This window comes from Glandiceps talaboti, chromosome 18 (genome assembly GCF_964340395.1).
Source record: "Glandiceps talaboti chromosome 18, keGlaTala1.1, whole genome shotgun sequence".
In the NCBI taxonomy this organism is placed as follows: domain Eukaryota; kingdom Metazoa; phylum Hemichordata; class Enteropneusta; family Spengelidae; genus Glandiceps; species Glandiceps talaboti.
The window spans coordinates 15332483-15351370 of NC_135566.1; the positions used below are offsets into that span (position 1 = coordinate 15332483).

Below are 18888 nucleotides of genomic sequence, written 5' to 3' on the forward strand. Positions count from 1 at the left end.
GTGAGAGCTTTTATCATCGTATTTCGCCGCTTCACCTCAAAGGCGTGACTGTCTGTACCAACCGCTCTCTGTTATGGATGTTTTAGGTTAAATATATACGGAATTCTCCGTCTAAATTGTCCAAAAATCCTATGAAATAAATAACCGTCAAAATGGAAGAGTGGTTACCAATTGAGTACATTTTCCCTGATCTGTGGACGGTGACGGCAACGCTAACAAGCCTACTACCAACCTTTCTGGTGCTAAAGCTATGGAATTTTTGGGAATGGTCTCGTCTCCAGGTTCGTTAGTACACCCTTTCTTCATAGTCCTCCGTTCAGCACACCTATTAATTGGCGCACAATATTTGAATGTTAGTGTAAATGAAATCGACGTTTTACATGCGGCTGTTAAACGTGATATAATGTAGTTTTGCATCGTATTAAATGTCAACTTGGATAATGTATTTTCGACACCTGAATAATTTATTATGTTGTGTGTGTGAATGGATTATTCACAGTTACTATCACCGACTAGATTCACGTATATTTTACTCGGAAATACCAGTTTCGTTTGTTCGGCGTGTAAGAAACACACCATGCATTATTGAGAGAGAAGACTGTTGAAATTTCTATGTGTAAATGGGTAAGAGCAAAGAAATGAAACTACTATCGTAAGATTATGGGGCGCGGTCATGTTCTTGAAAATTATGACATTGTCAATGAGATGTCTCGAAAATTTTCACCGGTTAGATGTACGCGCTTGAGCAGACAATGTCATTATACTTGGCCTTGGTATTATTCTAATTTATGTTCTGGTGCAGACATAGTATTATCCTCAAAAATGTAATTACTACGAGACACAGACACACGTCAGTGTAGTGTTGTCAGTCCACGATCCGACAACTCGTAGCATGTCACCCGGTCTTCAGGAGTACAGGGGGATATTTCGCTCAATATTTTGTCATTTGTTAATTTTATGTTATTTGTAGCGTGGAATCCATTTCTGCGTTATTACGCTCTACTCTTATTTTCTACGGCGCCAATACCACGATGATGAAAGCAGAATTCTAAGTAATATCCTGGGTGTAGTGTTGTACTTGTAGCCAACAATCAGGGTTGGCTTAGCATAACGCGTGGTTATTTTGACGCATTTTTGAAGTTTGTTGACTTCTTGATGTCAAGGGAACAAAGTCCTGTCTGAAAGGGTGGTTGTATGGCTTCTTGAACAGTTTTGTTTCACGGACTTGCTCACATGGTCTGAATTATTTTTGTGATAAACAGCATTTAGAATGTTGTACTTTTCACAATAATATTTGTGAAAAAAAATGCCTTTTTTACTTTTTTACTCGTGTGATTTTAACAGTGTCACACATTTCGAAATGTGAGAAATATTGTTTGGTCAAATCATGTGAATAGGGTAAATTTATTTTTTGGGAAAAGAGGATTTTCTTTTTTGTGATTGTCTAGATTTAACTTTGTATTACTTTTCTTGGTGTTACTATCTCAAGAAACTCAACACTTAAGAAAGAGCTTCTTGAGATAGTAACACCAGGTCTAGTCACTGAGACATTGGGTTTCACTGACTGACTGCCATCTTACAAAGGTAAAGAAAACCCCAATTTTTCCCTACTACATGTATAACCTCTCCCCAAATGACCAGTCCCACATAACATTTCTAAGACATCATATACTGTACAAATATGTGGAACAATAGAATCCTCTTGTCAGCTCCACTATTTACATAGCCTAAATCCTTCCCTTGGTTATTTTCAACACTCAACAAGTTAGATTTAAAAAGTCAGCTAGAGTTTATGCCCCCCCCCCTCCCAACTCTTCATTAAAGAAAACTATTAAATTCAAAAGTCTAAATGACTATTGAGAGGATATATAGCCAAAGTCAACCAAGTGAAAAATCCAGACTACTATGTACTGTTTTGGGGAAAGCGTCTGGGCTCATTTTAAGGGAAACAGCATACCTGTCAGCAGTGGTACCATTCATTATAACGGTTGGCTGATCTGGAACTATACAAGATTTACTAGCCTATACATACCATGAAAACTTTACTTTTATACCATTTCTGCTGGTGCTCCATTCCTACAATGAAATCACAATACAAATACTCATTCAAGGCTTCCACTGTCCAGTTTGTCTTTTTGTTTTTTGAATTAGGAAATACCTTCAAAGCCGTACTCATTTAGTGGGAAAAATGAAAATATTTCAAGTGTTCTCTCCTAATAATAATTCAAACTGTCATAATCATAAGATGTTAATAACAGTATGAAATATTGAATTACTTCAATAAACTACTTAAAGGTCCATGTAAAGATATCAAAGAGGTGAAAATTAACAATGTGTATGAGTGGATATTAACAATTGTGCTGTTAACCTTTGTTCTTATGTCCTTTTAGTAGAGGTTAAAACACATCTGATGTTCTCAACACATTAATCTTTAGACTTTGTACTTTGAGAAATCATTATCAGCTGTAAAATAAATGTTTTTTATTGAAATTTCCATTCTTGAATGTTTATGTAAAAATTTATGGTTTTATACTTTGTTGTGAAAAAATACTATTATTGACCTTGTATACATGTAATTCATTCCAGTGACTAGATTTAACTAGTCCACCATTGTGGGCTTTTGATTTTGTATGCTAAATCACCTTACTTCATATTTAAATAATTGTCTACGTTTCTACTAGTATAGCTATTTGGTTGGAGTTACATGTCAATTCAAGGGAACAACATGAATAGATGTGTTCTCCGCTGTTACATTTGATTACGTTATTTCATCGAAATTCTAAAATAAAACAGGATAAAGGACAATGTAGCATAAAATAAAGATGATAGATTCAGTATCTGAAGAATATCTTTTCTAATATTTCAAAGGAACAATATGAATATATACATATTTAGTTTAGTTATTCAGCGTGGAGGCACTCTTACATTCGATTACGCAACGAACTTCCTCTTGGTCAGTCATGAATAAAGGTTGAAAGTAACAGCAGAGATGCATTCTAATGTACCACCCAACCCCAACCACCAACTCACCAGAAAATAGTATCTTAAATCAAATTTTATTGCATTGTTAGCCATCATTCCAAGTTTTTTATTACTCAAATAAAATCTGACATTCAAATCCTCAACATAAACAACATGGAATGTACCCTTCTACATCTTTTGGTAATTCTCATACACAAATAACCTTTATTGCTGGGAATAAGTAGTCACATGCCAACTTGATGACTAAGTCTATCTCATTTTGACACCATTGCAAAGTGGGAAATTAATGAGCACTCATGAAATGCCTTTAACAACGATTCATTTACTTTTTAACATGATATTTCTACAGAACATAGAGGGAGAACTGAATACAGAACAAATAACAAAAACATTCTAAAGTAGCTGCCATATTGACTTTTTCCATTGCTCTAGAATGTATCTCAATTGGTCAAAAGTGGGGGTGAAACATTCTGAAGGTTTCTAAAATGTGTTTTACTGAGTGATGTTTCTTTTCTATCTAATATTTGCAGGAGATCCAATTTATGTAACTTGTATGCTAATATTGAGGTAAAATTTCTAATTTTGTGTAGACCTAAACTTGGACTCTATATCCTGTGTAGAATGTACCTGTCCAGCATTCAATACTACATGTGTAGATACATATTAAAACCAGATGCCAGATCTGAAAAGGAATATTTTTAATGTGTGTATGTACACTTGATAACAAGCGACTTCTGTCGTTTAGATTTCAAAATCAGTTCAAGAGAATTCGAAAAGGACCGTACGCAAGCGGAGTTGCTAAACTACAAACTCCACGATCACATCTATTGTAAGTATTCATTGCAGATTTGAATGTCGTGTACTAGGACATGTTTTGTTGTATTGTCATGTGTGATGGCGATTTTTTGCCCAAAACTCAACATATAATCTATACACTGAAAGTTTATTTTTAGGACCAGACAGACTATTACGTTGCATTATATAAGCTTACACTCAAATGTTATGTTACAACATGACAAACTTTCACAGACACAGACAAACCGATAAAAGAGTCGCGTGAACCACAGACAAGTACATGTGTGTGCATGAACAGAGGGGCGCGCCCGGTGTTGTTTTTGTACCAATATTTGTCAGTTTGATAGTGATAAGAAGTAGACTTTTTTTCGTTCTGATCACAGGCGTTTCTATATAACTCCTGCAATGGTAGTATATGTACGAATATACAGCGTCAAAATGATTTAATGTGTATGTGTACATATAATGGGAATATTGATTAACGTTCAGTATATGCAGTTGTCATGGGGAGGGTCATGTTTTACAAAATGGGACAAAGGGGAGGGTCACTTTTTACGAATGGAGAATGGGGGAGGGTCATGTTTTTCTTAACAGACCATGTGTGATTTCCTCCGCCCCCTGTAAATATTGAAGGCTCCCTAAACCAACCAGAGTATTCATAGTAACTGAAATAATTCATGGTTGGCATACATTTTTGAAAGAATAGCAATCAGCAACATCAAACAATACAGGAAATCAAATAAACCTGAAGCATCATACATAATATGCAAATGATATGCAAATAAATAAGCCAGAATTTATAATATTGTGATTAAAATGCAAAATTATACAACAGTCTACAAGTTTATCGTCTACAGAATGCCCATAAGTACATTTATACAGATATAAAGCAATTGTACAGTTCACATATTTTAATTTGCCATCAATATACAGACAAATCATGATTTTACATCATTTATGAAATTGCTGCAAAAATTACCCTTAATATTGAAATAAAAATTGCCAACATATATTTTTTAATTGCTCAGATGATGGGGAACACAATGAGATATGTTGGCAAAAATTAACATGAATTTCACACGAAACCCAAAAATCTGCCATATGCCCCCGCACTACTATCTATGATCAAACAAAACAAAATAACTGTAGGCATAATACACTTTACATTCAATCCTCAAGTTCACTGTTATCACCACAAAACAGGTGAATAAAGAAGTCAGTTCAATTCAATAATTATAATATAGACTATTTGATTTTTTTTTTCAAACTACCTAAATTTCAATGTCTCACTCTCAGTATTCACAAATAAAATTTGACATGTTTTCTGTTAATGAATCATGCATGTTGTTGCTCTTATATTTCAAAAAAAAAATTTTATGCATTATTCTAAAGTGAAGTCAACCTATCAAATAGTACAGCTAGGAGCTTGATACACTGAGGGTTGAGTCTATATATCTCGAGGTCAAAGATTGTGTTCAGTTTTATACTTGGCTTTTTGATGATCTGGACTGTCATCTTGCCCCCACAGAGAATACTTGTTCAAGATAATCCAGCACTGAGCAGTAACTGATTAAGATAGGTCACCTTCCACAAAGGGCAATGTAGAAACTTGTTCATGTTTTAGGAAATTTGTAACCTTGGAAAGGGCATTGAACTATTAATTCTTATCTGTTGAAAATATACATAGTATCTCTTCTGCTTTTGAGGCAGCTTGTTGTAAATGTTTTTTGGGCCTGATGTCTTTCCTACTAAAAAAATTAGATTATGTATAATTATTTTAGAACTATATATGTGGTCTTTCAAGTTAACCCAGCAGACTGACAGGCAACCAATGAACCATACGACATACAAGTTATTTAAAAAAATGATGGTGTCTTTATCTGAGGTTTAAACAATTTTTTTTTTTAAAAACACCAATAATTTTTATACATATATTTTCTAAAATCCCAGGGAAGAAGGGAATTCAGTTTGTTTGAAACTGAGATTTATTCTCTGACTTTGTAGTGAAGTATCAGGCATTATGGCATGTTACAACTGTTGCCTGTTGTGTGTATCTCATTAAGTATGCAGTCAGCATGTTGCGAAACATGGGGTGAGTTGTGACATCACACATCTCCTGATGTTTCAGATTTACCCACAATGCATAGAAACAGGAACCGAGCACGTCGGGCTGTTCCATTTTAGTATGGCCGAGGAAGCATAGATCAGTGAGGGACATAATGGACTTTGGAATTGAACACGCTAGGAATGAATGATTTTGATGCTTTTTGATGCTTTTGATTTCGATGCAGGGTCAAACTAGTTGTTGTAGGGAAAGAATATATTAAAGTATAAAGGTCATCACAGGTTATGAAATGTTGTTTGTTTGTAAAATGATGTGTAGGGGAATACAATTGTATGCTAATGAGCTGTAGCAAAACATATCGGGAGTACAGTACAGGCATATACATCTCTTTTCTATATATATCAGTATTTACGTTATTCAAGCGTCAACCTCGACTGAACCACCGTCATTTAATCATGCGTCATTGAGGATTATTTTTAGTTGTGAAGTTATTATATAATTGTACACAGAATTCATATTTCTCAGTAGTTGTTGTTGACAGTTTATATCCTGTGGACTATTTTGTAGTGTGGAATTATCATACAATATGAAAATTCTAAAGAAGCAGTTGTCGTCTGCTGTCAGACTCTGCGGTAGGATGACTCCCAAAAGATTGAAATTGCCCAAAAAGTTTAAATTTAGTTCTTCGGTGCTGAAATTTCCAATGAAACGGTTGACAAAGTGGAGATCTAAAATTGGCAAACGTCTGCCTCTCACAACAGCACAGTTACAGTTGTTGTTGCTGTTAAGGACAGCACCTAGTCGCCAGAGGGTAAGATGGCAAAAATTTTCAGTGTAAATTTTTTTGTGTTTATTTGTAACTTTGTTTTGGGAAATTACAGCAAGTTGTATTATTATGTAGTAAATATGCAAATTTTGCTTTGCTTATTTCTTTCTATGTTTCACTTGTATATTTTGTTTATCTTTTTTTTCATCGACAGATCAACTTGTACAGAAAAATTCCTCTTCGTTTTACATCACGCCTTTGGGGCCAAGTGAACAATGTAGAAGTACCACAGTGGTTGAGGACACCAATCTATCAACTTTATGTCTGGTTATTTAATTGTAATATCTCTGAAGCTGCAATAGAAGATCTACAGTATTATAAAAATTTACAAGAATTTTTTCGCAGACAACTGAAGCCAAGTGTTCGACCATTAGACAAAGAACACAGTGTTGTAAGTACCATAATTTTTATTCTGTGTATTAATTTGGTTGCCAGACTCCTCTTACTCCATGTGCTAATATGATATCAAATCATCTCTATAAAGAGAGATCATGAGAGTTGATGCCCCAGATAGCACTAGACTAGATTCTCCTGTACATGACAAGTGTCTTAAAATGAAATATGGTCCAGGGGTGTCCCTGTTCATAATTTTGGGTAGGCTAGATGCTATCCGTGGCTTTGAATCTTACTATTGAATATAGTTTAGTATCTTGGATTGGTGTGGAGCCGAGAGTGTTATTGAAAGAAAAAAATGGGATTGTTAATTTCTTGACTCAAAAAAGTAAAATGTGTATTTTGAGTGGTCAAGTACGTATTTAAAAATTTAGATATTGACCATGATGTGTCATATCAAAATAGGACCTTGTGGTAATTGCTTGACTCTAAAAGTAAAAAAATAATAAATTTTGAATGATATGAAAATATGATGGTGGACAAGTTTTTAGAAGGGAGTATATTGTTATTGTGTGACTCACAATATATTGAACAGGATATTGTCCGTCATTAGATCTTTGAACCCAGTACAGATTTAGTTCTATAGCTGTCAGATAGGTCAAAGGTCAAGAACTACCTAAATACAGTCCTTAAATATAACTGATAAGAAGTTTATTGATTACAGATAACGATATTTGTATCATATTTATTTTGAAAACATAAACTACATGGTATATAAATATAGAGAATTGTTTTTTTTATAAAAATGGACTTTTAGGTTTGGCATTTGACATCACAAATTTGTAAGGATGAATTTTACTGATTAAATTTTTAATATTAATATTAATATAGTTTTGTGAATGTTGAAGCTTTTCATTTGTCATTTGGACATATCAAGTACTTATAAAGTAATAAAAGTATGTGTGAAATAATCTTAGCCATGCTTGCATACAGATAGTCTAGTTCCTGATGGACTGTATTCCGTACTATGTTATCTGCATACTATACCATCTAGTCAATCCCGTTACTCTCGCACAGAATTCTGTGCTCCCCCCAACAGCATTCATATAAACATGATGATGTTGTCTCGTCCCCACATGATTTTAGTTTAAACAGACAGGAGGTGGTTAGACATTTTCATATCATATCAGTCCTAGATCCTAGAGACATAAGAAAGATGACGACAGCCTGTTAATTTGTGATGGATTACTACTGACGTGTGCCGTTCACCCTTCGCCCACCGTGGGGTTGAACCACAATTAACGCCTTGAGTAATGGGATTGACTAGACAGTATAGTATGATGATAACTGTATGGAATACAGTCTGTCAGAAACTAGACTAGCACTGTAGCAGACAGAGTGAGTTAGGACTTGATTCTGACAATCCCCTTGTCCTTTCTCTGACTGCAAATAAATAGGCACTAAACCTGGACTTGCTAGCAATGCAAGTAACTAAAGAATTTACTGGTCCAGCAGCAAAAAATTAAGTGATAAATCAACTGTCTAATTGCCACAACTACAATAGTCCCAGCTATAGCCTGAAATCCATACAAATGAAAGTTTTGAATCTGTTATTTCCCTATTACAACTATAAGTTGGGGAAACCAAAATTCAAAATCCCTAATTGTCCAGATTCTAGGCTATCCATGCCATGATGTCCGCAAATCTTTAGTGACAACGTCAGAATTATGTACTGTACTCCGTCTGCTAGACTGTAAGATGCATCGTGCCATTCCGCCATCTCTCTGTCACAGGTGTACCATGCAGACTGTTCATCTACAAGCAGGACTGTAATTATATTTGAGAATTGTCGGACATTTTGTTTTGTAAACACAATGTATCATCAGTTTCAGACACCTCATGATCTATCATAAGACCTATTGCAATAATATTGACTGTACTAAGTGGCGTAATCATCAAGGAATTGAATTATGATTGTAGCATACCAAAGGTTGATTTCATTACCTAAAAATAACTTGTATAACCTTGTGAAAGTTTACCATTCACTAAAACCATGGTCTGTAAGATATAGACGTTGCGTGCACTCACTAAGTTAATAAACCTGAGAGGGCTGAACAACACAACATATCTTAGTCGATAAAAAAACATTGACCTACCATATAGTATATACTCTGAAACGTAAACCTCAGTACTATGACCCCTCTTATAGTGATCATTCCATTACAACAAACATGTTTTCAGATACCCTAAACTTTTACAACCAGTAACACTGAAGTAAAGCACTTTCTCTATGTGCTACACTCATTTATATAGCATTCATATCAAGTGTAAAAGTATACTCTTTCAATTTGTATATTTACAAGCCTAGCATGTGGCCTTTCTAATATGGTCAATTAGCAAATGAAACACTTGATATGGATGCTATAAACAAGTGTGGTACATACAGAAAACGCTTTACTTTGGTGGTATGGGTTGTATATCCCATAGAGTATAATATGCTTCACTAAAACAAATATTTCATAACTCCTCCCCACCGCACCTTTTTCCCATGTCGTAAACTTAATCAATGCGAGTTCGTCAAATCATTAAAATGTACGATCATTTCTGGTTGTGACAACAACCACCAAATGGGAAAGAAGTCTATCGATTTCAGAAATTTGTGATCACCAAAAAGACTTATGAAAAGATTTATGAATCCATAAAATAAGGTTTTTGTAGCATTCAAGTAGTTGTTTATTCATTTACTGTGCAACATTCCATTCTCAGGCCATGCGATCTAATTGAAATCATGCTGGATATAATACTATAAATAAATACTCAAGTTGTGTTCAAAATAAAGGTGTTGGCGTACAAGTAACATATAAACAAAGCATGTAACTTGCAGAATTTAACCTCGGAGTACAATACATAGAGGAGGAAGCTCTCATGTTTTATTCTGGAGGAGGAAGCTCACATGTTTTATTCTGGAGGAGGAAGCTCACATGTATTATTCTGGAGGAAGCTCTCATGTTTTATTCTGGAGGAAGCTCTCATGTTTTATTCTGGAGGAGGAAGCTCTCATGTTTTATTCTTGGGTTAGGAAGCACAATATCAAATCAGTACAAGATATGTATGTTATAGTATGTAGATGCTTGAACATTTTATATGTCAATAACCTCACATGGTTTATCACTTGGCACTAAAAAAAACAGAGAAAAAACCTTACATTGCATTGGAAAGAATCAGAAAAGCACAAGTGTTACCAAGTGTACCACAAGACATTGATTGTTATTGATATATCATGTGTTTCTCAAGAAAGAGAAAATTCTGGAATATTACAAAAGAGGTGGTGGTAGTGGGAGGGGGGTGGGGGTGGGGGGGGGGTGGTTGGCCCCTTGCCATGTCTGCCTCCTACCTACGTGCATGAGCCTGGAATGGCACCACTTCTCGAAGTCACGCTAACCGTCTAATGCTGTAGCCAATCAAATGACTCCCAAACTTGTAACCAATCACTGGTCATGAAAACCCCACCACACGAGATTACATCAACATCACTGTGGCATCACCTTGCCACTTATTTTACTTCATTTGTATCCAAAAGAACAAAACTTCAAAAGCCTCTCTAAGGCTCAACATAGCTACATTAGTGCGGGGGCATATGGCAGATTTTTGGGTTTCGTGTGAAATTCATGTTAATTTTTGCCAACATATCTCATTGTGTTCCCCATCATTTGAGCAATTAAAAAATATATGTTGGCAATTTTTATTTCAATATTAAGGGTAATTTTTGCAGCAATTTCATAAATGATGTAAAATCATGGTTTTTCTGTATATTGATGGCAAATTAAAATATGTGAACTGTACGATTGCTTTATATCTGTATAAATGTACTTATGGGCATCCTGTAGACGATAAACTTGTAGACGGTTGTATAATTTTGTATTTTAATCACAATATTATAAATTCTGGCTTATTTATTTGCATATTATGTATGATGCTTCAGGTTTATTTGATTTCCTGTATTGTTTGATGTTGCTGATTGCTATTCTTTCAAAAATGTATGCCAACCATGAATTATTTCAGTTACTATGAATACTCTGGTTGGTTTAGGGAGCCTTCAGTATTTACAGGGGGCGGAGGAAATCACACATGGTCTGAAAAACATGACCCTCCCCCATTCTCCATTCGTAAAAAGTGACCCTCCCCTTTGTCCCATTTTGTAAAACATGACCCTCCCCATGACAACTGCATATACTGAACGTTAATCAATATTCCCATTATATGTATACATACACATTAAATCATTTTGACGCTGTATATTTGTACATATACTACCATTGCAGGAGTTATATAGAAACGCCTGTGATCAGAACGAAAAAAGTCTACTTCTTATCACTATCAAACTGACAAATATTGGTACAAAAACAACACTGGGCGCGCCCCTCTGTTGTAGGTTCATGCACATACATGTACTTGTCTGTGGTTCACGCGACTCTTTTATCAGTTTGTCTGTGTCTGTGAAAGTTTGTCATGTTGTAACATAACATTTGAGTGTAACCTTATATAATGCAACGTAATAGTCTGTCTGGTCCTAAAAATAAACTTTCAGTGTATAGATTATATGTTGAGTTTTGGGCGAAAAATCGCCAACACACATGACAATACAACAAAACATATACTAGTACACGACATTCAAATCTGCAATGAATACTTACAACAGATGTGTCTCTGCTGTTACTTTCAACCTTTATTCATGACTGACCAAGAGGAAGTTCGTTGCGTAATCGAATGTAAGAGTGCCTTCACGCTGAATAACTAAACTAAATATGTATAATATTCATATTGTTCCTTTGAAATATTAGAAAAGATATTCTTCAGATACTGAATTTATCATCTTTATTTTATGCTACATTGTCCTTTATCCTGTTTTATTTTAGAATTTCGATGAAATAACGTAATCAAATGTAACAGCGGAGAACACGTCTATTCATGTTGTTCTCTTGAATTGACATGTAACTCCAACCAAATAGCTATACTAGTAGAAACGTAGACAATGCATACGACATAATGGCGTGAGTGAGAGACTAGACAGTAGTTTTGAATAAAAATCATTGGGTCTATTCACTCGAATACATAACTTTGTATAGTAACGATTCAATTGATGCTATGCTATTGATCAAAAATATGTTTATATCAGATGTAAACCGAATGCCTTGAATAAAGGCAAAACTTTAGATTGCTGTTCCTTCACGCCTTGTCGAAAGAAAAATTCTGTGCTACCAGACATGATATTGCATATCCATTAGTTACTACATCAATAAATAAAACGAAGCTTTGGAGCTTATTGTTCATATCCTCTTCTGTAAAATTTGAGTTTGGATCAATGGAAGTTGACTATAATCACATGGATTCATGGGTTTTCATTGCCTAACCAATGGTTAAGAATAGGGTCTTGGGGCCTCATTTTATTTTTAGCCCCCTAAGACTAATTTTGAAGATAAAAATTGCCAACATGTATTTTTTTATATGTGGTCCTATAATGAACGTAACCATATATGTTTCATAAAATTAACATGCATTTCACACGAAAACCCATATGCCCCCTGCACTACATTAACCATGCCCACAAAAACAATATTTTCACACTTTTCTGCGAACCGCTAGAAAATATTATGTGATTCTTGAATAGGGGTATATGTATGTCTAATTGTGAATGTAGTTGTCAGTCAGTAAGATGTACAGCCTTTTTAACTAAGGGGGTATTTGTTTGTACACCAAAAACTACAAGTTGGGATAAAAACAGGATTAACCAGCTCCAGAAACTGAACAGTTGTATATTGGTTTTCTTCCAGGTCAGTCCTGCAGATGGTAAAGTACTACATTTTGGTAAAGTAGTACGAAGTCATGTGGAACAAGTAAAAGGTGTAACTTATTCATTGAAAGTATTCCTAGGACCAAATACCTGGACAAACAATAATGACAAGGCAGCATCTAACTATATGTCAGACATGGAAGTAAGTACCAATCAATCTTAACATGTATTCATAAGACTAATTTTTCAAGATATGCAATGTACATATAAGTCTGCCATTTTTCTGTCTGGTACATTTTCAACCTCCATACTTCACCTGGTACCACAAATTCATATTCTTTGTATGCACAAAGAGTATGTCGGTAGCCATTAATTTGCCTCATCAGTATACGTCATATTCAAACCCCCCAGTGTGTACTTGGATGTCTCCAAACAATAGAAACTAATCAGCATAACAATAGGTTATGTTCATATTCAAATCAGCCGATATGCTTTGAGAAAACCCTATGGTGGTAAACTCTGAATTTGCATCAATTGCAATTTCTCTAATCAGTAAACTTGTGGTTGTTTTATTAAGACTGGAAACAAGATCCAAGACCTCAGTTAAGTTTCTTACATATATATATGTTTTTGTTTTCTTCATAGGTGTCAGATGAAGCTTACCAGGAGTCAGTCACTGTTCAACCAGGCAATAGCTTATATCATTGTATAGTGTACTTAGCACCTGGTGACTACCATAGATTTCATTCTCCTGTTGATTGGACTGTAGCTTATAGGAGACACTTCCCTGGTAAGTAATAAAACAATAGCTTATATCATTGTATAGTATACACTATAGCATATAGAAGACACTTCCCTGGTAAATAATGAAGTAGGCATCAGTCAGTTCCAAGATGGCGTAATATTCATGACTATTTATTTGAAGGTAGTAAGTACTAAGGAGTCATTGAATATTCATTGCTCAAATAATACATACCTGTGTCTGCTAAGTCACATGATGATACTTGGTGTGTATAGCATATTGCAGTTGTAAGAATTTGTATAAACCAGCAGGATAACAAGGTAGTTTTAATTGCATATCTACTAATTACACTACTCGTTACTTGTTTCATTCTATAGGTGAACTGTTTTCAGTGTCTCCAGGCATTGCTAGATGGATCAAAGGGCTATTTAATTACAATGAGAGAGTTGTTCTCTATGGTCAATGGAAGCATGGCTTCTTTTCAATGGCAGCAGTAGGTGCAACCAATGTAGGCTCCATTAAAATATACTGTGATAAGGTTAGTATATGAATTATGGTCATCAACATTTTCAAAAGTGAAAGCATCGAAATCCAGTGTTCCCTTGAAAATCTGTTGTTGAATGAAGCTGTGTGTGCATGCGTGTGTGTGAAACTTTATGAAGACAGTAACATTGTGTAACCTTTGACCTTTGAAAGATGAGGTTATTGACCTGTAATGCTGATTGAAAATTTTCCACACATCACACAGACTGCACAACCAAATCAATATCTTATGAAACAAAGGTAAACACTTGAACATAATCAAGAATGACCAGTACCCCAGGTACCATCACATGTCATGTACATATGCATCATATTATGAAATAAAGGTAAACAAATGATCTGCTCAGCCAAATCTTTGTGAAAATGGCTGCAGTTTATGGGAATGAAGGTACTTTTTGTCCATAACAGTCAAAGTCATGTTATTTGCAGGAATGCAGGTAAATTTCACCTACAAGTACAAGAATACGTACCATCATTGATTAATTATAATGGTAGCACTGACACATAATCTAGTTTACAATACAGGGTGAGCTAGCTAAAATGGTCATAACACTGAATTTGCATATTACATTTGCATATACATCATTGACAGGCTCTGATTGGTTGTTGTGATCTGATGTTCTGTTTGGTTATCTTGTAGGATCTGTCAACCAATATGGTAGGTAAATTTGACAAGAATACATTCCATGATAAAAACCTAACTTGTCAACACCGAGAAGAAGGTATCCCGATGAAGAAAGGAGAAAATCTAGGTGAATTCAATCTTGGTTCTACAATTGTGTTGATATTTGAAGCACCAAAAGATTTTGACTTCACTATTGAATCAGGACAGAAAATACGCTTTGGAGAAAAACTCGGCAATCTGTGAAACAACCAAGAGAACTCAGAACTATACTTACACACAAAAAAGCAATATTGGCGGAAGAAGATTGAGCTTTGTTTGATGGGATTTGAGATTGGCATTGGAGTAGTGGGTTATGTTGATAATGCTGCAACTCTAGTGTACCAAAGAAAATACCCAACTCAACAGTAACGGCTATATGTAAATTGCCACCAGCTGTTTATTTTGTAACCTGCATCTTTCTCCGACGTCCTTGCATACTCTATGACTTCTTTTTAACTTTAGACTACTTGCCTCCTGCAATCCAAAGTTACTCAACAAGAGAGTAAGAATAACAGATACATAGTGTTAATTTAAAATTAAATCTATTTCGGCCATCTTGGGTTTCTGCTTAATTTGAATATCAAATACCCATGCGAAGTCGTACTCTAATTTTGTATTTAATTTCCAAATTAATCTCAAGACAAATATAGGTACTTGTGAAGGTTGTGACCCATGACCTTACTATGAATCCTGGGTAAATCCAAGATGGCTGAAAAAAAGTGGGCAGAGACGATTCCATGACATAATATTATGAAAAGTTGAGTGCAAAAAGGTCCTGTAAACAGACCACACAGCTAAGCAGTGTATTAATCATGAAAAATTTTCACATAAATTATATCGAAATGAAATTAATAATGTAGAATGTTGACCTTCAAAAATTGTAAAGTGCAAAATATTATATTATATTCCAACATCTGAACTCATTACCTTCAAAGTTGAGGTTTCAGATATCACTTTCTTTCCAAAATGTTAAAGTACTGAGTAATAACTTGTGTATTCCATACGGGACAAGATCCTGGTAAATTTGGTCAAACCAATTGAATAAATATTGAAATGTCCCAGACATGAAGAGATTAGTGAAACCAAATTCTTACTGAAATATTCTGTACCTGAATAAAGATATTCGGTTAAAATTATGAGGAAGTATTGTTGAATGATTCACGATTTGACAAATGTGTCAATTTATGTTCTCTTCAGACCTCAACTCATGCATTGATACTACATGTACTCTGGCAATCAAGGGCTTGGTACGCCGAGATACAAACTAAAATTATTGTTGTCAGTATGGTGGATTTGACAAGTGGGTAACTGTGGTGCCAATATGTCACACCAGTAGTTTTAGTTGAGTATAATCCTAGTACACTAAACCTTGACTGCCAGAGTAGTATTTCTTTGAAATCATTTTTAATGGTAAACGGCATAAATCAATTCTCTATTGTTAAGTTCCTAATTTCGAAAGCTAAACAACCACTTTTCTGTACGGGCTAGATTGTGCAACTTTCAGTTGATCGGTACCTTGTCTTATGTATTTTAAATTTTGCTTGTAATAACGTCTGGTTTGGCAAGCAAAGTGATAAAAAGAACAGCTTATTTAGTGATGATGGCACAATGTCACACAAGCTCAATAAACAAACTTCATTCATTTTGGGGGGGGGGGGGGTCTGGCATCAGTACGATTGCTGAACTTCATTTTCACACTTCTAATCAAATTTCGAAACTTTTCATGCCTTCAATGATAACAGGTTCTGTATTTACCACCAAGATGTTGAGAAGTTGATTTAAATTTACTTCTAATGTGAGATACAGTGCTGGGTTTCCAGTAGTATTTTAATGTGTTTACCATCATGTTTTTACATTGCATCGATCATAGTGGTGTGACCGCTACAATTTTAATCATGGCTTACATCATATGTAAATGTGCTGATGTTGCACTTGTGAATGGTTGTTTAGGGGGAGGGGGAGGGGTGATTCTCCTAAAGGAACGAAAGTAGTGTATTGAGCTTGTGTGGGATTGTCCCTTTGCTGCTTAACAGATGTCAATTTTATTTAGTAATATTTGCAAGTTTAAATGTTGGGGGGTATGTCTTCAGTGAAGGCTTGTCTTAACAGGGTTAATTTGATAGGAAGTTTCTGAATCTGGTCATATACAGCAGTAGCAGTGGAATAACCTTTGGTGCCATTCAGACCAGCAATATATGTAATACTCTTGAAACCTGGCCAGAAAACTTGCTCTGTCAAAACAGATTGGCATGCAGACATGTCATTTTGGGTGCCTACAGAAAAAAAATATTCATATATATGTGAACAAAAATAAATAGCCAGGGAGATATCAAAAAGAAAATATCCAGGAACATTTTTCAATTTTGTAGAAAGAATGTTGAATAATGATCAGTTTGATTTAAAACATTTGCTTGAAATTGAACCTTCAATTTTTGGATTATAATTTTTAAAAAATAAAATTAATAATCATTGCAACAGCGTGTTCTTTATTTATCATGTGTGTGGCCTTTCCTTTCCGAGAATCCAAACTTGTTGATGGGGAGAATACATGAAGGCTTTACCAAGTCAAATATTTTAAAGTTGAAAAAGATTCCCAAAGTAGTGTAAGAGTTTTGATTTCTCTGTAGAAGTTTCATTTACTTGTATACAACTTACAAGCATGTACAATGCACACCCACATCACTTACATTACACTTTTTTGGCCACTTATTGCATAGCTTTATCTGTCAATACTGTGTTTCGCAAGGGTGTCACATAGCCCAAAATACCATGTTGATTGCTGAGCAGTGCATTCATCATGACTTCCTAACGTTATCATAATTTCTATTACAGTGCTTCCAATCGAAGTATGAACGATGAAGTACTACTTTTTGATACTTGCCTGGATGCATTGATGTAGATTTAGCTGTAATAGTAACAACATTGTCTACTCAGCAGCAGAGTTGAATTACAGTTTACTTTGACAGTGCTGCCGAACGGGCACACAATGTTCACTGTTGCAAATAAACCTGGTGTATTGGTAGATATCATGGCTAGATTACAGAGTGATGTATTAGACAACAAACCTTGGTAACAGTAAGAGGCACCAAATTTGAAATTTGTTATGATTGAAGTTATCAGTGATGACATCTTTGATCTGACGCTACTAAATTCTGTACAAAGACACAGACCTACTTTGTTAATGTATCAATATGTTGCAGTAGTTTGTCAGACTTTGATTGGAAACACTGTAACTTGGTCAGCCGATGAAACCCTTCCTCAGAAATGGCAAATGTTCACTGACTTCAAGTACTCCAGATTCTTTGTAGTTACTATGTTTGTTGGCTAAGTTCATTTGAAGTATGAAGGGATGTAGTAACAACTTTCTTCAAAGGTTTCCACAAAGAGAACATCTCCATAGTATTACTAGGTGAGTGATATTTATTACTTACGAAGTGAATCAACCATGCCACATTATAACAAGAGTGAACAAGACTGACAGTTTTCAATCCGAAGCATTCATCTTCTCAAACTGTCCTATGTACCAGTCAAATGCTTGTGGATTTTGAAAATGCTATACTCTTCACAAACTTATTTGAATGTGAAATGCAAATTACACTTCCTGCTGGTCAGCTAAATCAACAGCTAATATGGAGGGTTTCCATTCCAGAAAACAAGAGTTTGGCAGTCCCTCTTCAGAGTTCAAAAGTTGTTGACAAAGGTCAAAGGTCTTGTTTGGTACCAAGCTTGTAACCATTAAACACTGTTGGTATATGCTACTACTGTAGTTCTACCCATGTCCAACATGTTAGTTGTTACTAATCCATCCATTCAAAGCATACTGCACAATTTTGCCAACAAACACTTCAAATAACATTTATTTTTTGGGTACATTTTTTTTGTCATATAAAAGTTTTAAACCAGAATGATAGGAAATTCTCAATAGTTGATACCCCTAGATCATATTTTGAACATTTTAACTCATATTTCAAACACAGCAGAACCAGTGACTTAGACATGTGTTGTTGTGACATAGAACGACCACCAGAGTATATATTCCATATTTTTTGTTCAACTTGACTTGTGCATGGGTTAATATACCTGTTGTTTGTATAGATAGTATATATAGAAACAAAGTATATTATTTCAATAGTATACAGGCCCTTAT

At 34.9% G+C, this 18888-nt stretch overlaps 1 protein-coding gene across 2 annotated transcripts; it reads left to right on the forward strand.

Annotated features, from left to right (window-relative positions):
- LOC144448797 (phosphatidylserine decarboxylase proenzyme, mitochondrial-like) lies at window positions 1-17216 on the forward strand. 2 transcript variants are annotated; one of them, XM_078139092.1, is made up of 6 exons: window positions 1-281; window positions 6823-7059; window positions 12833-12994; window positions 13438-13582; window positions 13912-14072; window positions 14718-17216. In XM_078139092.1, exons 1-6 carry the CDS (start codon window positions 153-155, stop codon window positions 14943-14945), a joined length of 1062 nt encoding a protein of 353 aa, XP_077995218.1. In that variant the 5' UTR covers window positions 1-152; the 3' UTR covers window positions 14946-17216. The 2 variants fall into 2 exon arrangements, with proteins under 2 accessions (XP_077995218.1, XP_077995217.1); XM_078139091.1 differs by lacking the exon at window positions 1-281 and adding an exon at window positions 6358-6653.
- Window positions 17217-18888: the final 1672 nt, after the last annotated feature.

What these genes read in the sequence shown, in the direction of transcription:
- LOC144448797 (XM_078139091.1), top strand. Translation starts at nt 6,429, where the DNA reads ATGAAAATTCTAAAGAAGCAGTTGTCGTCTGCTGTCAGACTCTGCGGT. An exon ending in TAGACAAAGAACACAGTGTT is followed by an intron (nt 7,060 to 12,832) that starts GTAAGTACCATA and finishes GTTTTCTTCCAG; the next exon opens with GTCAGTCCTGCAGATGGTAA. An exon ending in ACTATATGTCAGACATGGAA is followed by an intron (nt 12,995 to 13,437) that starts GTAAGTACCAAT and finishes TTTTCTTCATAG; the next exon opens with GTGTCAGATGAAGCTTACCA.